At 31.9% G+C, this 22,879-nt stretch overlaps 2 protein-coding genes across 11 annotated transcripts; one reads left to right on the plus strand and one right to left on the minus strand.

Moving 5' to 3' along the window:
• The first annotated feature begins 7,206 nt into the window (after window positions 1-7,206).
• On the plus strand, window positions 7,207-11,041 carry LOC7486602 (serine/arginine-rich splicing factor SC35). 10 transcript variants are annotated; one of them, XR_008059361.1, is made up of 12 exons: window positions 7,235-7,443; window positions 7,541-7,619; window positions 7,692-7,771; window positions 7,883-7,949; window positions 9,052-9,123; window positions 9,306-9,515; window positions 9,614-9,709; window positions 9,818-9,913; window positions 10,022-10,175; window positions 10,257-10,297; window positions 10,380-10,480; window positions 10,721-11,041. XR_008059361.1 is itself a non-coding variant. In XM_052453393.1 (10 exons), the coding sequence occupies exons 1-9, from the start codon at window positions 7,368-7,370 to the stop codon at window positions 10,152-10,154; spliced, it is 909 nt and encodes a 302-aa protein (XP_052309353.1). In that variant the 5' UTR covers window positions 7,207-7,367; the 3' UTR covers window positions 10,155-10,175; window positions 10,257-11,041. The 10 variants fall into 10 exon arrangements, 3 of the variants coding, with proteins under 3 accessions (XP_052309353.1, XP_024456216.1, XP_052309354.1); XR_008059362.1 differs by having other exon boundaries at window positions 10,731-11,041; XR_008059364.1 differs by having other exon boundaries at window positions 7,207-7,443; window positions 10,257-10,561.
• A 4,577-nt stretch (window positions 11,042-15,618) lies between these two features.
• On the minus strand, window positions 15,619-18,429 carry LOC7468898 (uncharacterized). Its single transcript, XM_002307348.4, has 5 exons — window positions 17,975-18,429; window positions 17,826-17,899; window positions 16,921-17,056; window positions 16,509-16,793; window positions 15,619-16,172 (listed from the first exon to the last, which is right to left on the minus strand). The coding sequence occupies exons 1-5, from the start codon at window positions 18,098-18,100 to the stop codon at window positions 15,909-15,911; spliced, it is 885 nt and encodes a 294-aa protein (XP_002307384.1). The 5' UTR covers window positions 18,101-18,429; the 3' UTR covers window positions 15,619-15,908.
• Window positions 18,430-22,879: the final 4,450 nt, after the last annotated feature.

The raw sequence follows: 22,879 nt of genomic DNA on the forward strand, positions 1-22,879 counted from the left end.
TAAAATAGCCCAAATATGTATGGACATGAAAGGAGTAAGTTCAGGCATAAGCATTCTAGCTTTCAAAAACCAAGCCGAGGAGTAACTAGGCCTTCAAGCCAAGGCTAGAACCCCTAAACTTTCAAAAAAACAGCCTAGGCATGCCTAGGCCTTCGAGTCCAAACTATTCCCCTTCTTTTTTAGAAGGAAATGAATGACAAGTCATCCAAATGAACAAATGATATGTCTCATGCTGTAATAGTTTCCTGCCACCTTTGGTGACAAAACAAGTAGGCTGCTAATTCTTCAGATCCTAAAAATCCTATTCTCAGCCTTTTTCGATTTAAAAATATGAAAAAAAATACTAGAAACCTCTAAAACACTATTCCCAAGCACAAATTAATGGGATTTTTAAAACACATATACACAATAAAAATTATAATTTTAAAATTTTTTGAGATTTTGAGATCCTTACTTAATTTTTCTAGGTCTAAAATTATAATTTCTTGTATAGATTACGTTATAGTCCTGAATTTCTAAATCTTATTTACAATCAAGTTATACTTGATTAATCATTCCAGTTTAATTTCTTACTCATGGTTCTTAATGTTCATGACCTAATAGGTTTTCAAATATGTTATCACAAATGTAAATCACGATACTAAATAAAATAGGATTAAAAAATTTAATTTACTCATTTATATTTTAAGATCAAGTGCATCGTCTAACAACGTATCATAATCCCTTAAATATTAGAAAAATTATTTGTGGTTTGTCTTAAACTTCCAATGATAACTTTCTCGGTGTAATTGTTATACTTTCGTCAAGAATGTTTCAATTTAGATATTTAAAAATTAAATGTGTTTGTTTTCTCAAATCATGTTTCTTCTTAATATTATAGTCATTAATTATTTGAAAAAGATTTAAAACTCTTATCAAATCTAATTTCATCTTACGCAAGGATTTCACAATAAATATTATTTAAGAACATGTAGAATATTTTTTTTAGTTCACTTAGGGTGATAAATCCTCTTTATCACTCAAATAACTTCATATAGTTCATGTTATACTCAATATTTTTTTCATTTGTTACCTTTGATTAAGATAACATGCAGTCAGAGTCAAAACATAACATTTCTTATATAAGATAATATAATAATCTTAAGTCTAAAGATCACTTATACAAGTGTATCGTGAGCCTTCATAGAAAATCTCATGCAAGTCAATTCAGTGTAGATGTCATCTTATAAGCACCTATATATTACTTTTAGGTATTTTTTATACCTTATTTTATGAGAACAATTGTTTTTTTTCATAGAAAAACGAATGCAATATGTATCAGCTTTAACAGCTGTAATTAATATCTAGTTTTAATAAAGTATCGATCAAGAACATTTAAAATAATACTTTGATACAAAATAAATATCATAATTATGATTAACAGATTATTTCACAGATTTTGATTATTTTTTTTGTCACTCTCCACTAACAGAAAATTAAACACAAATCAAGTAAGATCTTTCTAATTATATAAATTTCTGGTTTTGTTAGAATGAGTTATTTTCTTTAATAAAGTCATTTTCTATTATTGAAACTTTGAAGTTCGGGCATGCCCCTTTTCTTTTACCATTCATCATCGACCAATCTTTGAATGCAATGTATTTTGTAGAGAAGGTTTTAGGTGTGGAAATAAAGAGAGAAAAAGATGATTCATTTACTCGGGATGGGGCTCTGAAACTCACTACTGCAGTTTTTGGAAACTAGAAGTTGCATCAGGAGTTCTTTATTGGTAAATTTCTTTATTTTCTCGAGAAGAAGGAATGAGATGTTTGAGAGAGACAATGTCACATCTCGCATGGCAGATTTGATCATCACCAATAATGCTGGAATTTTTATTCAGGTGCAGTCATATTCTCAAGTGTTAAAATAAAAACCATCTAGGTGGTGGCCCAGTGGTAAGAATTTGGAACCAAGAAGTTTACTCCCTCTGTGGTCTCAGGTTCGAGCCTTGTGGTTGCTCATATGATGGTCACTGGAGGCTTACATGGTCGTTAACTTCAGGGCTCGTGGGATTAGTCGAGGTGCGCGCAAGCTGGCCCGAACACCCACGTTAAACTAAAAAAAAATAAAAATAAAAACTTTTTTTTATAAAGAAACCTCATCAAACTAGCTATTATAATTGAAATTATGCAACATTTAGTTGCTTTTATAATGAATTCATGGGTTCTTGCGCACTATATTAATTTGGTGGGTTAATTAATAATTAATTGTTTACCAGACCTTGGGTTTTGGTAGCTGGATTTGGGTTGCGAGAAAAGAGTATGGGTGAATGCTTGTTTTTTTATTATTATTTATTTGATGACAAAGTTATAATATATATATATATATATATATATATATATATATATAAAAGTTATAATGGTTTTTTAGTCATTAATTCAATTATAATAATAATTTTGTAATTTTTTCAATTTTTTTATTGATACTTTTTTTTCATGCACTCAAGCCAATATGAAAATTGTTATAAAAATTATAAACAATGGTACAAAAAGTACAAAAAGAACGTTGGAATTGGCTTTATAAAATATAAATGGACCCTTTTAAGCCAAATTAAATGTGAGATTCACTTACATTTGATATTAAAAGCATAACTTTGTAATTTAATATTGAATATTAACACGTTTTAAAAAATCAAATTAAAAATAAATGAGAGATAATTCTCAAAAACCTTTGGATAAAAAAAAAAAATTAATCTAAAATAGCTTTGTAAATTCGACAATGAGTTTGTGGGCTTATATGAGTTTGGAATTGATTTTGGTTAATGAAAAATATTTGTTATTTTGTTTGATCAGTAACTTTTTTTAGTCTATTACATTAATTATGTGATAAAAATAAATATGATTATGAGTAATTCATGAACTATAAACATTCATGAATATGTTTTATGAATATGAACTTAAATGATTTTGAATATTCATGAATATAAATATTCATCATAATTAATAAACATTCATGAATTATAAACAATTAATGTTTTGGATCTTAAGACATATAAATAAATGTCTTTGATGGGTGAAAAGAAAATTATGAAATTTCTTGAGTTATTTCCTTTTTTTATTGTCAATTTTCCTTAGACTTGTTCTTCCACTCATTCTTTCTAGTATAGAGCATAAGTTCAGTCTATATAGAGAGATATTGAGTATAATTAATTTGAGTTTGTTAGGCCTTGTTTAAGAGTGCATCTAAACAAGAATAAGTTGTTAAAATCCTATGAGGCTTATTAAAATTAGTTCTTTTGTATCAAGTGAAAAGCAATAAATCTTTAAAAATAAATGATTTATCCTCGACGACAACAAGAATCTCAACTTGGTTATATTATAAAAACTTTAATAAGTAAGTACCATAAATTAGTTCATAATTAAGTATAAACTTTTTATTTGTTTAGTATGCATATTAAGATTGTGTTTTAATCTTTTATGTTATATTTGTCAAGTAAGAATGTTGTAAAATTGTTCTTATTATATTGCATGATTATAAATTAAATAAATATGTGCACTAGTTTACTAATCATTTTTATGATTTTTGGACAGTAAAGAGTTTGAAACCATGGATGGAAAGATGTAATTATGTGCGAACCTTGAAAGGGTTAATATAATTTTTCTTTTTAAAAATTTATATGATGATACTATACTTTTCAAATTAGATTAGAGGTTTTTAATAATAATGTTAGAGGATTTCAATGGTAATGTTATGAGTTACTTTATGAATGATTATATATGAAACTAATATGCATATTTTAAAAAAAAAAGATTCCCCATGGATATTTGATGAAAATAAATTGCTTAATTTTTTAAAAAAGTTGTTATACAATTTTATTAAATTAAGTATTCTATATTTTCATATATAGTAGCATAAAAATTATCAAAAACATATTTTTTTTTATTTCAATTTGTTTTTCAAGTCATGACAAGTCTTTATTAAAAAAACCATGCTAATAATATAAAATATATGTTTTTATACATAAAAAGAGATATATAAACAAAGTAGCTTTTAGATAGAGAAACTTCCTGAAATGATTTATAGAAAAAATAATTGTTTGTTTGATGCAATTGTGTCTTGGTAATTTCTAAATATATATATATATATCTTTTCATATCAGAGACATATTGTTTTTAACTTTGTTATAAAAATAATTTATCATTCTCAGTATTATAATGATTTTTTTATATATAATTAAATAAATTAGTTTATGCTCAAGTATCATTTTTTTTCAAAATAATTTTTTTTATTTATTTACTGAAATAGATACTCATTATAAGCTAGTCATATGCTAAACTTGAAGACAACAATTGCACTCATGGTTCTTTCTCACATGGCGAAAAGAATTACTTTAGAAATATGTATATTAAGGAAAGAAATACAAAGAAATCATATGACAAATTAATAAATGCAATAGCAAGAAGAATGATGATAAGAGAATATTAATGGAAGAGAAAGAAAAATTTATAAAATATTTACATAACTATAATAGAAGAAAGACTTTAAATAAGAAAAATTACCTTTAAGAGGCTTGATTCTTCATGGCCACTCACTTATGATTAAAAGCATGTGTTGGTCTAGGATTGGAGGTTATGAAGATTGGAATCAGGAATGATAATTTTACCCGAACCTAATAGATATTGACTGTAATTTATCCGAATGTGTATGATTTTTTTTTTGTTCGGGGTTCAGGTCAAGTTTAGGTAATACCCGAAGTGAAAAAGTCAGGTTCGGGTAGGGTAAGAATAATATACATAATTTTAAAGCTTTAAAATTGCATTTGTAACTAGCTATATATTTAAAGAAAAACTAAGGTTATCCACTTACCCTCTCCAACCGACTAGAGAGTCTCCCAATCACACCTCCCTTCTCTTGCTCTCTTCTCTAATCTCTAACTAGCAGCAGACATGTCACAACACCAGCAGCAAGTTGGTTTATTCTTTGTTCCATGTGATCTTGCACTTAAAACAACCTTATTTTTTTCTTTGTTACCCTTACTTTCTCAGCTTGCACTCTCTTTTTATCTGTTTCTCTTTCAAGAGACAAGCTAAAATGGCTTTTATACCAAAGTCACATAGTGACTTTAAGGTTTAAAGCTAGCCTTCCAACTCTTTTTGGTTTTTATTTTAATTCTTTTTTTTCTCATTCTAGTAGACTTTATCAAATGAGCATAACAACCCAATAAAAAATAACTATTTTTTTTTCAACTTTAAGCCTTAAGGACATTTTGCTTTTAGGTTTTTACTTGTTTCATGAAGTTTGCAGTTTCCTTGATGCTTTATTTTGGTGATGTCAGTTTAGAAAATGTAAGGTATTAAAACTATTAGGGTTTGATTGTTATGAATGAAAATAAAGCATCTAAAAGCTTGGTGTACTTATTGCTTCTTTTATCCCAGAATTTGAAATGCACCCCCTCAATTAGCATACTAATGTTTGAATGTCTATTGTCTATTTCTGTTAATCTATATGTTGTACATATTTGATCAATGCAAATTTAATTGATTCTTGATTTGATCTATTTGGATCATTTGATTAAATGATGGCTCAAACTATTTTGATGTATGATTTATCCAATGCAAAATACATTATAGTTTTGGTTTTGGTTTGAGTTTAGGTAAGGTATGGATACCCAATAGATATCTAATGAATAGCTAATAAATACCCAATGAATACCCAAAACCCAATCGAGTTGAGTTTGGTTTTTGCCCTATCTAGTTTAGGTAAAAAAATGGGGATCAAGTTCAGTTATGAATATTACAAAAACCGGTCTATGAAACCAATTGGTATCCCTAATTGGAACTCGAAGGGGTGTTCGAGTAAAAGGCTTTAGACCATGTTTATGAAACCAATTGGTATCCCTAATTGGAACTCGAAGGGGGTGTTCGAGTAAAAGGCTTTAGACCATGTTTATTTACGTGGTAACTTCTACGTTAAGTTGAAACCACAAAATGATGTTGTTTGGTTAGCCTGTGAACCACACTTTCAACTTGTATGACCCATAATTTCTGTGTTGCAACCACAGGTTCAGCAAAAGCAAACGCAACTTGCTTTTGCTGAATACTGACTTCAATTGCACAAAGAGTGCAACGACACCATTAAACTATTGAATTTCATATTGTCCAAAATAACCCTGTCATTGCTTTTCGCTTGTCTCTTCTCCCATCCATCTTTACCCTTCTCTCTAACGTGTCTTTCCTTTCTCTCCATTGTTTTTGCCTTTCATCCAGCCTTTTTACCTCCCACACTTTCACTTTTATATTTTTGTCTGTCAACAAGTCATTCAAACACCCAAAATATTACCCATCTCCAACTCAAATCCTCATCCTAAACTCAAACCATACGCCAAATCTGTCTCCGTCTTCTATTCTTCTCGAGGTTTTTGGGTTTTCATAACCCATAAATGGTTGACAATACACTATAATTGACGCCATCTTCAAGGTAATTTTTTAAGAGGATATTTCAAAAACTTTATGTAATTAAAATTACCAATATCATAGAAAACCATTCACTTCTTCTTCTTCTTCTTCTTCTTCTAAATTTATGTGTTTTATTTTGTTTTAGGAACTATAGATCTAACATCTTTATTCCTAGAAAGCATAAAGAAATCTTAATTCTCACTGTTTCGGTACATCCTAGATTACAAGACTCATGATCTTTGTAATTTTTTTTTTGTTTATATGTTTTGAAGTTTAGCTGGAAATGGCAAAAAAATGAAGACATGTTCTTGTGTATGTTGTTACTACACGATCACTATATATGTCTATAATTGCACATATTTTTTCATATTATAAACTGATATATTATATTATTATGCATGTGTAAGCATTTCAATTCCAATAATAATATTATTATTTATTTCACCTAAGTATTAATCCTGATTGACCATTTCAATCTATGACCTGGACCTTACTCTAGTATTGGATCGGGTTTTAAAATAATACTTACGAAACAAGTGGAGGAAGCTTCTTGTAACTCTAAAAATAAAATAGGGGTATATACGTCAAGATATAGGTGGTATTTAGTATTGTAGTCAAATTATATTTTTTTTTAAATTTTAATTTTGAATTTTTTAATATTTTAATATATTAATATTAAAATTTTTTTAAAAAATAAATTATAATATATTTTCAAGTAAAATAAAATATTTTAGAGAACAACCTCAGACAGCTACGTAAACTCTTCTACTGCTACTATTTTTGCCAAAAAAAAAAAAAACTTTTCAATCCCATTTTTCCCACTCCTCAAAATTCAAAACCCTAGCCCCCAATCCGCCACGCACAGAACACACACACTCACTCCCTCACTCCCTCACTCCGTCACCCACTAGCTCATCAAAGCCGCACAGCGATATGTCGCATTTCGGCCGATCTGGTCCTCCAGATATCAGAGACACCTTTTCTCTCCTCGTTCTCAACATCACTTTCCGTATTTATCCTTCCCTTCTCTCCAGTTTTACTCTTCCCTTTAATTTGGGTACCATGATGTTAATAATTCATAACTCTCTGTTCTTACTCTCTCGCAGGAACCACTGCCGACGATCTTTTCCCTCTCTTTGACAAGTACGGCAAGGTAGTCGATGTATTCATACCCCGCGATCGGAGGTATATAAATAAACCTATGCATACACTTTTTTGTATATAAATGTGTGTGTAGTAATGATTGTTTTTCGAAAGGACTGGAGAATCGAGAGGCTTTGCGTTTGTGAGGTATAAATACGCTGAAGAGGCGCAGAAAGCAGTTGATAGGCTTGATGGTTAGTGTTTATACTTTTTTATACACTCAAATTGTTGTATTCTGTTGTTGTTATTATTATTATTTTGGAAATTTAAGGTTATTAATTTGTATTTTGGATTTTTTTTGTTAGGGAGAGTTGTAGATGGGAGAGAGATTATGGTGCAATTCGCTAAGTATGGGCCCAACGCTGAGCGAATGTGAGTAGTTAAAACTCTCTTAACTTGTTTTGAGTTTATTTAATGGGGAAGAAAAAATGTTAATTTGGATGCTTGTTTTGTTAATAATGAACAAATTATGAGACTTCTAGCGCCTGCAGCTGTGCAAAGAATCTACAATTTGGATTAGGTAATACATTACTATTGATCCAAACGAGAGCTATTTTGCCTGTAACTAGCAAACAACCGTACGTGTTACTCTATTTAAATTTTTGTTCTCGGGTCTATGTTAGTGATGTAGACGGAAGCTAAAGACGACAACAAACAAAGAAAGAACACATGAATTTTAATGATTGAAAGGGGCTGCAGATATGAACCTCAAGTTTGTAGGTTTTATTCTCTAAAATAACAATCCTCAAGTGCCCCTTCTTAGGAGGTATACAAAGCCTTAAATAAGCCAAAAATCCTATCTCAATTAGAAAACAAAATAAAAATCTGAAATTACAAAGGAAAGAAGCATGAAATCTGAAAATAATAAGGAAAATCACAAAAACTGCCAAAACCGAGGCCTCATGGCATTTTCAGAATCTAAAGATTCGATGGTTGGAGTAGCGATTCCATGCTACACTAAGGAAAACAGCCTCCGGAAACTCCTATAAAAATTTGAGTTTGATCCAATGATCAGATCAAAAGTTATGGTCCTTTTGAGTTGTTATTCTGGTATGGCGCGACCATACTTTTTCTTAGACCTAGATTTGTCTCACTGGTCCATAAATGTATCTGCCAGGCTATCCATGTAATCTGTCTGGGGCAGGTTCTCATATAATTGTGATAAACCCACACCTGACTGTTCAGAATCATTTGTTATCGCAAGCCCAACTACATCAATTAGATGGAAGCTTTCTACTTGTTCTTTTTCCCCTTCTGTGGAGTATGTTATCTTTCTTTACCTTGGTGAAATCTTTTTTTTCCCTTTGTGTTCTCTTGTTTTCAAATTTAGTTTTCTACTTTTGTTTGCTATATGATTATTTTACACCAGGATATTTTTGATTAAAACTGATTGAGAAGTTGCATTTTCTTCTTCAAGTAATTGTTGCTTCAGGTTTTTTCCATTTTAATTTAGTTGTTTTGTTTATATTTTCAGTCGGAGTGGGAGGATAGTGGAATCATCTTCAAAGATTAAAGGTAGGTCCAGAAGCCGCAGCCCTCGTCCAAGGTGAGGATCTTCTCCAGACTTTGGCTTGCATTTTGTTTGTATTGTGGAGGATTTAGGTTTTAAATGAACATTTACGAGGAGATGCCATCATCTTGCAAATTGATTCCACCTTAAAGCTTGTAAATGTGACATAGTGATATTGTAGTTTCACTGCTTGTGGTGTCTCACCAAATATTTTTCAGGTATCGAGATGGCTATAGGGACAAGGACAAGGATAGGGATTACAGAAGGAGAAGTCGCAGTAGAAGCAAGGATCGTTATGACCGTGATGGGTATCGAGGTAGGGATAGAGATTATCATCCCCGAAGCGTGAGCCACAGCCCAGATCATCGCAAAGAATATGGTAGAGGACATGATGAGAAACGACACCGTCGGAGCCAGTCTCATGGAAGGTATTATTAGATCATTCTTATGCTTTTCTCATCATCAAAATTGCTTGTAATTTGTGGAAACTTGATCCATGTTTACATGCCTTCCTTGCTTGGCTCAGCCCTAATTCTCCAAGGAGCCCTTCTCCACACAGGGCATATCCTAGGGATGGAAGTCCTAATGGACGTAATGATAACAAACACTCACCTAATGGAAGGTATTATTAGATCATTCTTATGCTTTTCTCATCGTCAAAATTGCTTGTAATTTGTTTATATGATTGGAAACTTGATCCATGTTTACCTGCCTTCCTTGCTTGGCTCAGCCCTAATTCTCCAAGGAGCCCTTCTCCACACAGGGCACATCCTAGGGATGGAAGTCCTAATGGATGTAATGATAACAAACGCTCACCTAATGGAAGGTATTATTAGATCATTCTTATGCTTTTCTCATCGTCAAAATTGCTTGTAATTTGTTTATCTGATTGGAAACTTGATCCATGTTTACCTGCCTTCCTTGCTTTGCTCAGCCCTAATTCTCCAAGGAGCCCTTCTCCACACAGGGCACATCCTAGGGATGGAAGTCCTAATGGACGCAATGATAACAAACGCTCACCTACTTCAAAGAGTGTCTCACCTTGCAATGAACCAGTTGATTCTTGAGCCCATTAACATGATACCGATGTGAGTCCCGTGCAATTTGATTATTGATTATATTCTCCATTAGTGGCTGGACCCTTAGTATTATGATTTCTTGCCTTGCAGGAATGTTGGGAATTCCGTTCGTGGAGTAGTGTGTTCCTTTTGTAAGACTTATGACATGCTAGAATTATCTTTTTGATGGATGAAACATTGTATGTTGGATTTAACCAACTTATGCTTTTGAAGGTTACATATATCTACGTTCTTGGTGCATTGCTCTCCAAATTTAGGCTTGATCGAAGTTTTTGTACCTGCTCTCATTGCCTGATGCTGTATGAGTCTCTCAGGTGTTTCTTGCTCATTCACATGCTATTGCTTTCACATTCCAGCTTTGTTGCTTGCCATTGTCGAGACTTTACTACCTCCGGGTGGATTCCTTTTCCTTTGTTCCTTCCCACTGTGATTCCTTGGTTCATTACTTCCCTTAAATGATCTCTCTTTCCGTAATGATTGTCGTGTCCAATTCTATTACTAAATGTTCTAATCAATATGATTTCTCATGGTTCATTTATATTGGCCTTATATAGTGTTTTTTAGGAAGTGTGAATGATGCTGACTGGAAGAGGATGCACCAGCTATCGCTGCTACTCTGCCATCAACGATTTCATATTAATGCTGGCCAATCTGGTGTTTTAACAACTTTACTGTGACATTGTCTTGATTTGGCCCGGTGATGCTGTGCTTTTTATCAAGTACTTCTAGCACTCCACCAACCAATAGTAATGCATGAGCAAGCTGATAAAGAGCTGTCTTTAAGTTCTAGATTCCCTCTTTTCTACCGAAGCAGCAGAAAGATTGTCAATTCTGTGCAAATTATTGAACTAAGTATTTGAATATTTTGATTCTCATGAAGTTGTTCTGGATGAGGCTTTGGTCCTGGAATCTACTTCTGCAGGTTTTAGTTTCCATGGAAGTGGCTGCATTGACAGATTGACTACCAATCCTGCCAGCCCTTTCCATTCTTTGACACGTTTGAACTGGAGGGAAGATTCAGGGCGAAAAGGATCAATCCAGATCCAAATGAATATGAAAACTGGCGCCATTAGGTATGTTTGTGTCGTACGTGTGTTGAGTACAGATATAACAGCAAACAAGGTGCTTTATCTTTGCAACTCCCGAGATGTTAAGCACGAATATATGGTATCAGTTTGCATTCATGGTACCCGTTTTTAGGTTATGACAAGCCTTCAAAGAGGGTAAATATTGTCCACTAAGACGAACTGAGGGTAAATATTTTTGGCTACAATCTCGAGAAACGATGAAGAAGCTAAAGAATTGGATTGGTACAAGAGGCTAAATATTGTCTACTAAGGCGTTGCTCATGGGGTGGCTGGGGTGGCTTGCATGCACCACGATATTTCACCCCTACTTGTTCATCAAAACATAAAAACCTTTTGCTCGATTTCGAATACGGAAGCTCGCATATCAAACTTTGGCACTGGCAGGCTTTCAAAGCTCAATTCATCTAATCACTGGCAGGCGCATATGGGTATGTTGTTTGCATCTCGCCTTTCGTTTTATCTACTTGCATATGAAAGCCAAGAAAAAAAGAGAGAAAGAAAGAAAACCCCACAGTAAGATTTAACTTGTTCACTCAATTGTGTGGCAGAGCTTCTTTGTGCAACGAAGTAACCGAAAAATGTGATGTGTATAGAGATGTTTAGTAGTGGAAGTGATAGAAGGAAAGCATCCAGGTGATGTCATCCTTTCTCTGTCTTCTTCAGCGAAAAACAAAGCTTTTCAGTTAGAGATTGGACGTCCAACATTTAAAACAAGGAAGGAATAAAAAAAATAAGTGTAAGTCTGCTAAACCATTTTAGCATAGGCTGACTCAACGCATAAGAGGGAGAATAACAAGCACTCTCAATAAAAAGGCCTAGCAAGAGTTAAAAAAACCATGATCACCACCAATCTAAACCTCGAAAGTGAGCCTGAACCCGAAGCTATAGAAATTCAGAACCAATTTTATTAGTGGTGATGTAGTTGGGTCGGTTTGTATTTATTATAATTATATCTAATTCAAATTTTAATATTTTATAAATTATAAACTTGGTATATTTATTTTTATTAGATATAAGCGGGTTGGATATATTAAGTTGGGCTAAATTTTTATGGATATTACATGTATCAATGAGTTCATCTTATATTACTAATTTTCATGAATTTATTTTTAGAATAGAATTTACAGCATGGACTCTAAGTGATATGATACTCCCAACATTAGGTCTAGTTTTTATACCACCATTAAATTATAATCACTTCTCTTCTTTGTTATAGTAAAGAGACAAGTTTTTTTTTGTTATATTAAATAAATTTAATAGAAAAATCACTAATAAAAATTTTAAAGTCAAAACATTTTTAAATAAAAATAAGTGTTTGATTAGCAAATTATCAACTCTGACTATAAGATATTTTGATTGACATTTTTTAAAATTATATTCTGTCCAATTCAACTATTAAATATGACATACAAATCATTTTCTTTTTTTTTTAAATATAGTAAAAAGTCATCAAAACGGCCAATAATGCAGGATGTTTACTTTAAATGGATTAATAGAGTTTTCCAAGTATATGTGTACAAACTGTAGCTGTTTAGTAAATTCTTTTTCTCGTTCTTGCAGGAAAAAAAAAAACCAGTTATTCTTGATCTTTCCTTTTGATTTCATAATCTTTCTCACAAGTAAATTTAAGCATGTGAGATTTCAAAAATTAATCTGCAATTCTTGTCCATGCTTTTTCTCGATCGTGGATTACAGTCCTGCAGTTAAATTCGATCTGAAGATCCACTCGCTAGCTAGATACAACACCAGTATGTAAAACCACCAATGGAATGGTGAATTTGTAATTAAACAACCGATAGATCTTCCGTGGAGTGATAAAATTTATAAAACTATAAATTTTTTAGTCGATGCTACTCTGTAGGTTGATAAAAAAATTAATGAAAAAAAAAGTGTAGGACATTACTAACATCTTCCTAAGATTAAAAAAAAAAAAAAAGTATAGAACATCTTCTTAATAAAAAAAATTAATTATATAGGAGTTGATCTGATGAGATCAGATCTGATGAGATCAGATCGATTGAGCAAATGTAAAGATAATCTAAATAACTGGTAAAAATATAGTTTAACTAAAAAAATCAAGATGACATCCTTTTTTTTTTTAATATTGAGACAATAACATATTGAATCGACCCGAGTTAACCAGCTAAATCCGCGATCCGGGTCATGAGACCATGATAATACAATAGAAAACAAATTGAAACAAATTTGAAACTCAATTCACAATCAATCCAATGTTGAAGGATGAAATTAAAAAAATAATAAAAAAGACAAAAAAAAATATCTAAGCCAACCCATGTTAACCTACCAAATCCATAATTTGCGTTATGAGACTGAGATAACCTCATAAAAAGCAAATCAAAAGAAATTATGAAGCTCAATTCTCAATAAACTCAATGTTGAATGATGGAATTAAAGAAAAAAATCAATGAAAAAAAAGGACATAAAAAAACAATTTGAGTCAACTCGAGTTAACCTGCTAAACTCATAACTTAAGTCATGAGACCAAGATGACCTCGTATAAAGCAAACTAAAAAAATAACTTGAGTTAACCCAAGCTAACCTCTTAAACCTGTGATTCAAGTCATGAGATTGAAATAACCTTATATAAAATAAATCAAAATAAATTATAAAGTTTAATTCTTAATCAATCTATTGTTAAATGATAAGAATGAAAAAAAATCAATTTAAAAAAAAATACAATAAAAAAATCTAAATCATGAGATCGATAGAACATCATATAAGTTAAATTAAAATAAATTATAAAACTTAATTTTCAATTAAATTAACTAGTTATATACATAGACAACTATATTAATCAGGTTAAGAGTTGTATCAAAGTCCGATTATGAATTTGAAGCAAGGGCACTGCTACCAAGAACATATTCATCAGCACCTGATCTTACTTTGAAGCTCTGAATTCCATTTACCTTCTTGAGTATTGTTTTTCTCTTGGACATGCTACTCATATCAGTCTTTACTTTGTACAGTGAGATATGCATCGCCAATAGCTTTGAGCTTTCTGATTTTCATTAGAACTTCGCTCTCTGTCTATTTTTCTTGTCAATTTCTTCTTCTTGTATTTTTATAGGACTAACTATGTTGTTGAGCTGCTTATCTTGACACAGAACCATAAGGTAACTTCTACATGTTTCAATTAAGGAAATCCTTAGATGTTAACATATGTATTTTTTCCATGAATGCTCAAAAACATAGTACAATTTTTCCATTTCAGTGAACCATAAGGTCAACTTAAGTTGTGAATGAGTTTTTCCGTTTAACTCAATTGATCAGATTTTAGATTTGTTTATTAAAAATCACCAGACGCTTATATAGTTATTAGCTTCAAGATATGTGAAATTAGTCGAAACACGCGCAGACTGACCCGGGCATTCACGTTAATAAAAAATATATTTTTTTTGAATGGATTTAAACAATTTAGATGTAAGGTGATATAATTAGAATTTGATCATTTAATTAATAGTTAAAGTCAGTGTATCAACATATCGCTCATCTTCGATGAACATATTATGCTTTATAATACACACTTTCATAGTATCACCGAGTATTTCTTGATTCCAAAAACATTCGGTTCACGAGAATTATGGTAAACAAACCGTGCCTATAGCACACCAAAAGCTTGCTCTTCATCTTTTGCAGACTCTTAAACTGCGAGAAAGAACTTTTTGTTTTTTTCCTTGTGGAGATGGAATTATATTTACCAAAGTCGACCATGTTGGATATATACCATCAATAAGATAATATCATATTGTATAGTTATAACCATTTAATGAACAATTAACACATGGACCGTGCCTTTCTGCTAGTTCAGAAAAGATATAAGAGCATTCTAGAACATTGATGACATTGTGAGGTCTAGTAATTAATTCGAAGAAAGCATGTTATATCCAAGTATCATATAAAGCCACGGCTTCTAAAATAATTGTTGGTTCGTGAACATTAACTGAAAGAAATGTGGAGGATATAAAGGGGTTTAAAACAATAAACAGGTTTTAACTAATTTTTTCTAGATAAACCCAGGTTTTTTACTAGATTATAAAGTAAATTCTCCTTTTATTTGTATTTAAATTCGGAGTCACAAGTCAACTACTTACTAGGTGTTGTTCAGCTTTAAAACAGTGGACTGAAGTGCAGAGCGCAAACACGACAATCTGAGCACTACAAAACTACGATTACAGATATTGTAGACAATCCCTTCATGGATTTCTTGTCCTCTGGACTACTCTTAAAGGTCGGGAAAATGATAAAAAAGGACAAACACCAACTGCTACAACTTTTAAGGTTCAACAAACACCGAACAATCTTCTGCTGAGCTATAAAGGCGCTCAGTGGGGACAAGAAAATAGTTCATCAGAATGAATCACAAACAATTAACAAAGGCAAATATAATCCTAAGTACAAAATGAAATCTAGTCAACAGCCCAAGTACTTCACTAAAACAAGCACTGAAAAAACACGAGTATGGACACACAAACCAATTAGCAGACAGTCCACAACACTGTTTGGCGTGTTAAGACCTAAAATATAATTCCCAAAACCCACAATGCAAGGTCAAAATAATATTGGAACACATTCCCACTAGCAATGAACACAACCAGACACTGCGTGATAAAATAACGGGGTTAGACCTAATAAATTAAACCAGGGCAATGCTGCTCTCGCCGCCAGGGGGCTTGCGTACGCCACCTAGGAAGTCTCGAGACTCTACCTTCCCATCAGCAAATATATCATTGCCGCTCATCTCTCGCAATTTTGCCACACTCAGAGGTTTCTCCGCAGATGATGGAGGAGCATCACCTTTGAATATGTCATTTCCAGAAAGTTCATTGAATTTCTGATTATTAATTTTCTTTGCTGTCTTCACTACTGATTCCTCGCTAGGCTGCTGACCTCCAACAGGCTAAAAAATTCCAGCAAAACACATAACCAGTTAGGCTTTAATTCAAACCTACAGAGCAGGTCAGTCCTGCTGCGAGGAAATTATATACTTCCTCTAGTAAACAAAGTCCATTTATTTAAGCAGTCATTCTAAGCTTAGGCGAATATAACCTAAAAATTTAGAACAATAAATCTTTGGCCTGCATGTATGACAACCATTACCATGTCCCCCAACCAATTCATTTGGTCGATTAAATTCCCTTGCAAAGCAAGAGAGGAAAAGGGATTGGGAGAAACCAGAACACTTTGCTTATGCATCCACACGAACTCAAATTAAAAGATTGATAGAAGCACTTACATCATGCGGAGACGGTTCACCCAATTGGATGCTTTCTTGCAAAGCCAAAGCACGCACAGTTGTCGGCCGTGGTAAAATTTCAGGAGGGGGTGCAAAGATGTCATGTCCACTGAGCTCTTTGGACTTGGCACCGGAGATCTGCTTCTTCAACTTGGCATCGGATTCACTTTCTAAGGTTCCACTTAACTCCCGTTGTTTTGCTACCTCGGGCAGAGTAGTAGGCTTTTTGGGAGAAACACTATCATCCTCTGCAAATGAAATGTGACTGATTCCAGCAATTGCTTGCTGGCAGTTCCCGAAATCAAAATACAGAAACACAAGTCATCATATCATTTAGCGAAATTACTTTAATGTGGGCAAAGAGTGGTGCGTAAGCTAGAAGAAAATTAACCAAGAACAATGTAATAGGTACCTGGTACATTCGCAATCCTGTTTTGCTGTTAGGAATGGGGTTGGCACTGCCAGATTCGGCAGTATCATCTTCTCCATTGGCTGCAAAAATGCCACTGCCAGTCATCTCCTTCATTTTATACCCAGAACAAGGTTTCCTGAAAATTTCAAAGCCAGCCAATTCAAAGACCTCACATGGAAACCTCAAAACAATGAACAACAACAAGGTGCAGAATGACTGTACATCACTGCAGTTTTTTTAGTATCAGAAAACAGAGATTTTGACAACCCCACGGCCATCAAAGACTCCATCACTTAATTTTCTACTAAGAAAACAATATTGAAAATGGTTGTTTCAATATTTTGAAATAAACCTAAAAAACTAGAATTGTTAAAAGCAATATCAATGACTTTAAAAAAACTCGGTAGAGATTATTATACTACTTCAATGAGAATATTGGCAAAGAGTAACATAAAATTAGAGAGGATTATAAGTCAAAAGGAACAAATGTTAGAAGTAAGATGTGTAAAACAAATTTTTTGACACACACCTTATGAGTAAACATATTTTTTAAGCTCTGTGAAATCTGATGGAAATGTATGTTTCAACAGATCTAAGGACAACAAGATGGATTAATCACGCACAAAATGGTTCAAATTCAACAGACAGTAACTAGAATTATATATATCGCACAAAATGGTTCAAATTCAACAGAAAGTAACTAGAATTATATATAAGACCCCCATTGTGCGAAAAAATAATAATAATGACAACTCTTCCAATTTTAGACAAAAAAAAAATCTTTTCTTTCTCCGTTTCTTATCAAAGCCAAATTTAGATAGTTTAGAATGGAAATAAAGATGAATTATTAAGATCCATGAAAAGTAACGGGACAGAAAAAACAAAAGAAGGCAGGCAGATCTCACCGTTTATTTAAGCTCTCGAACTCCTCCTCGGTAACTTGGCCTCCAAACACCACCTTACTGATCCCATCTGAAGGCTATAAATCAATCACCAAAAAAATTAATCAACTAACAAGTTAAGAATTTAAAAAAGAAAGAAAAAAGGGAGCGACCTGGTGGGACCGAGTAGGGCGAGGAGCGGAGCCAACGGAGGGAGAATCAGGTGGCGGAGTCTCGGACCACGTGAGCAGATCTGCAGTGGAAGTGTGTGGTTTCCTAACCGGAGTGCTCCTCTCCATTATTTAAAAAAAAAAAAAAACAAAACCAAGAAGGTAAATAAGAATGGTTGAACTAGAAAGAACAGCTGTTCGCTTGCCTTTTCAGACAGTATGAATGTGTATAAGAGGAGAGTGTCTCCCCTTGGTTTTCCTATGTGTCTTTCAGGGAGAGAAAATGGATGGATCTGAGGGAAATGACTACGATGTCCTTGATTCTGGTGACCTGATCTCTACTCTAGAATTTTCTGTTTTTATGGTTGGCTTAGCTTTCTGAGAGAAGGGGATTTTAAGAGAGAGAGAACGAGCGAGCGGGCAGAGGGTAGTGTAGCAGCTACTCTTTCTTTCTTCCTCTGTTTTAAAAGCAAAGAGAAAAAAAATATATAGAGTTAAAAATGATTCTTGGATGCACAGCTGTTGTTGGGTTTTTTTTATTATTATTACTATTTAATTATTTCTCCAGTGCTAAATTTGAATTTCGTACCGCCCTGGGATTTTTCTTTCCTCTGCTTAGCATGAGCGTTTTCCGTTACGGCCAGATGACGGTTTTGAGCCGGTGACTGAGATTATTTTCCGTTTTCCAAACTGCGTTCACATGCCATTATTTACGTTAGAACTTAGAACTGTTAATTGATATATATATATATATATATATATATATATATATATTTTTTTTTTTTTTTTTTTTTTTTTTGTAGAATAATATTGCTTCCTCTTTCTATTCAAGAAATGAATCGTTTCCGCTACTCCACCACCCATGTGAGCGAGCAACCAAAATGGGTGACCTTGAGATGCCCATTCAACACTTGACACCACATCATTTCGAGGGTCGTGTGCCAAAGCATCAGCTTTCACGTGAGGTTGAAAAGGCGGCCCGCCAATTGCCTGCTTACATCACATTACATTACATTTACTATCACTAATCACCATTACCAATACAACTACAAAATTTGGAAAATGAACTCCGTTTAAGGCGTTAATTAATTGTTGAAAAGGAAATTAAAGAAAAAAGCTAAAAATATATAGTAAAAATCATTATATATATATTTGTTTATTATGAATTGTAACGGTAAAATGATAATTTTATCATTGAAAAAACTTTTAGATTGCAACTGTTTTTTTAAGGGTAAAATAATTTTTTTTGGTTCATTTATCATTTGAGATTTATTTAGGGGTGTCTTTGTCTTTTTATTATGTTTTTGTACAGTAAAATTATTTTTCCACTCTTAAAAGAAAAAAAAATCATTTAACTCTAGTCCAGGTCTTTTCTGGCATTTTATTTTTTTTGCTATAGTATAACTTGGATTCAAATTTTCAAAAGCTTTGATTGAGGGGCTAATTTGTAATTGTATGATGGTTTTTTTATAATAATATTTAGGTCATGAGAATAGAGTTGTATTTTTGAAAAAAAACACAAAAAGTGTCGATGGATGCATTGAAATTGAAGGGCTAATTTGTAATTGTATGAGGGTTTTTTGTAATAATATTTGAGTCCTGAGGGTAAAGCTGTATTTAAAAAAAAACACAAAAAGCTACTGATGCATGCATTGAACGCGTCATTCACCATTAGGCGGCCCGTGCAACTGAATCCGGTGGAAGAAAAATTGATTGTGCCACGTCATTTGATTGGTCTCCACCTCCTCTTTCACCTTGTATGGCGCGTGTAGTCGCTGGACCTCTTATGCATCGCCAACATCCCTTTTCTTTTCTTTTCTTTTCTTTTCTTTTCTCTTTTCACTTGGAAACATGTGTCTTGCCCTCCACAATTTTCAAATCAACCTTTCAAGTTATTTTTCCTTTTGATTTTGTCCCTCATTTTGATTTCTATTTGTTTTATTTTTATTCATTTCTCTTTTTTTTTTTTCAATTGGATCTTCCTTTAATTTTTTTTCTATCAAATTTGATCCTTTTTTAATTTCTTTTTCTATTTAAGATAGTTTTTGAATTTTTCTCTTTTTCAATTTCACACCTTCATTTTTTTTCTCCTTCCATATTTGATACTCTTTTTTTTTTTTTGCTTTGGTTATTTTTGTATTTAAGATTTTATTTTTAATTTTATCATTTAGCATTAAATTAATTGACAATTAAAATTCTTAATTGAACTTAGGTTTTTAATTTCACGGGTTACAGATTTGAATATTAACTAAGGTTTAGAAGATTCATTCAGCTTAATTAGTATAGGCTGAAATAGTCAATTTAACAGTTTTTCCTACAACGACTTTCATATTTACCCTCCTTTAATTACTGTGAATTAGCTATTTTTTAATTAATCGAGGTTATTGATGTCTTTTTTTTTTTTGCAAAGTTAATCTACTATAATGCTAAATGCAAAAAACAACACTTAATTAAGTTCTTTTTATAAAAAAACCAAATCACTTTTAAAGCTTGACTTTAGGGGTTTAATGGTCGGCTTAGGGGTAATTTGATGTTTTACTTAATTTTGATAATAATTTAAAAACTTTTTTTTTTTCATATTTCATACATCAATATTGAATTGCTTGGGAAATAGACTTCATGGATAGTTTTTTTCCTACTTTGTTTAGGGTTGTCACGGTCTCTAATAAACATCTATTTTAGAATTGATACTCAAAATTACAAGCATCTAATTTCTATCATATAATTAAGTAAAAATTATTTTTTTAAAAAAATATTAAACCCAACCAAGTTCATGAACCAAGTCGTGCGTGTTTGGAGTCATCTAATATGACATTGTCTTAATACTTTTTCTAAAAAATTCTTTTTGATTTTTTTAGATGATCCATGTCTTTTCCAATCATATGGTTTTCTTTTAACCTATTAAATAAACCAATTCGCATCGAGTTAGCTATTATATAGTTAAATTGAAAACTCACGCAAGGATCCAAGTCAAGGTATTTCAAGATTTATCTTCTTACTCGAGTTTAATAACATTATAAAAAAAATTCTTATGCTCTTAATATTTTTTTATATATTTTAAAAAATATTAATTTAGCCTACGATAAAACACAGTAAAATAAACTAGTGGATGCACTTGAGGGTCTAGCTGCTGTGGTTAACCGTGTGACTTGTTCCGCCCCCGTCCCGGGTTCGACCCTCTATGTGCACGCCTGTCACCCCCGCGGTGCCTTACCTGCTCCTGGGCTTGCAGGATGTCCAGTGGGCCGTGGGGAATAGTCGTGGTGCGCGTAAGCTGGCCCGGACACCCCACGTAAATCAAAAAAAAAAAAATAAAAAAAAATAAACTAGTGGATAAGAGAATTGTGTCCCACACATTGGTATGCCATGTAATGTAACCTACCTTGGAACATACCCAACGAACAAGATTAGAGATTCCTTAAAGAAGCCATAACATCCACTTGCCTAGGTTTTATGATTTTTCTATATTATCCTTTCCTTACAAATAATGATTATCGCTGTTTAATTGGTTGGGAAATAGATTATGCACATCACAGTTGTTTAATACTATAATACCACTTGTACAGAAAGTAGAAACCTTGCCCCGCGCAAGTGTTGAACAATGTGTATTTATTTAAAAAAGTGTTTATCAATTTTCTAGAGAAATTGCTTGAAATATATCGTAGGAAAATAAAATAATAATATGAAGTCTCCCTTGTTTCTTCTATAAAACCTAGCAAATTTACCAGTGAAAGCTTGAAGACATTCCTTCTGAGGTCAGGAGTGTAATTTAACAAGGCGAATCCTGTACCATTTTTACTGATATATACTTTATCTAATTTGATGATAAATACTATTTTATTTGGTAGTTATAACTTGAAAATATATCTTAATATATGATTATTTTTCAATTTTTTCTTATATTTTAAATTTCTCCATTTAATTTGACTGTTTTCTCATTAAAAATATCATGATGAGTTTTTTTAATAAAAAAAATTATAAAGGGATTTTGGTAATTATATTTATCTAAGTAGCTTGGAGGCAAAGCTTATGTTTTAGATAATCGGTTAATCTCTTTATTCTGACAATATAATCTATTCTTCTCAGCCAAGTTGGCTAAGAGCGGGGGTGTTTGATACTTGCAAAAGATTTTCTTTTGGTGAATTTGAGGACTCTCTCATGATTAAATCAATGATTTTTTTAGAGAAAATACAATAATATTACAGAGAGATACTTTAAAAATAAATATTAAGTAAAGAATGAAGATTTTGAACCCTTTTGATTGAAGGATTCATTGTCTATTTATAATCAACGAGTCTCTTTATGGTGCTATAAAAAGAAAAGTTATGATAGTATATAAAAGAAACTATATAATAAATAGACATTGAATATGTTATATAGAAACCACGCGATTGAGTATTAAATCGAAAAAGAAAAAATAATAGTATAATAAGGGAAAAGATTAAAATAATAGTATAATAAGGGAAAAGATTAAATAGGAAACACATATTAGAAAAGGCAAAAAAAAATAAACCTATGAAAGAATTTATATTAAAAATATATAAAATCATACATATATTAAATAAAAATATAATAATGCCATATGCAAAGGGCTAGGATTAAAATTAATTGGCAAATCAAAATAGTATTACCATCTTCCACTAAATAAAAAAAATTATATATCATATATTTGTATTGATATGTAAAACACATTAAAATAATATTTATTTATTTTTTAAAAAATATTTTTGATATTAGCACATTAAAATAATCTGAAAAAACTAAAAATATATTAATTTAAAACAAAAAAAATAAAAAAAATTTAAATTTTTTCAAAAGCACTTTTAAAACACAAAAACAAACTGTTTTAACTTATTTATTTTTTTTCCAGACAAAGTCTTTTCTACTATTGGCAGAAATGAAATTGTG

Source organism: Populus trichocarpa, chromosome 5 (genome assembly GCF_000002775.5).
Source record: "Populus trichocarpa isolate Nisqually-1 chromosome 5, P.trichocarpa_v4.1, whole genome shotgun sequence".
Taxonomy (NCBI): domain Eukaryota; kingdom Viridiplantae; phylum Streptophyta; class Magnoliopsida; order Malpighiales; family Salicaceae; genus Populus; species Populus trichocarpa.

Bases quoted from the DNA above. Each gene is read 5' to 3' on its own strand.
- LOC7468898 (XM_002307348.4), bottom strand. From the start codon at position 18,100: ATGGAGAGGAGCACTCCGGTTAGGAAACCACACACTTCCACTGCAGAT. The intron at 17,057-17,825 runs GTGAGATCTGCC...TGAAATTTTCAG, and splicing joins TTCGAGAGCTTAAATAAACG to GAAACCTTGTTCTGGGTATA. The intron at 16,794-16,920 runs GTACCTATTACA...GGGAACTGCCAG, and splicing joins CAGGATTGCGAATGTACCAG to CAAGCAATTGCTGGAATCAG.
- LOC7486602 (XM_052453393.1), top strand. From the start codon at position 7,368: ATGTCGCATTTCGGCCGATCTGGTCCTCCAGATATCAGAGACACCTTT. The intron at 7,950-9,051 runs GTGAGTAGTTAA...TTATATTTTCAG, and splicing joins GGGCCCAACGCTGAGCGAAT to TCGGAGTGGGAGGATAGTGG. The intron at 9,710-9,817 runs GTATTATTAGAT...TGCTTGGCTCAG, and splicing joins AAACACTCACCTAATGGAAG to CCCTAATTCTCCAAGGAGCC.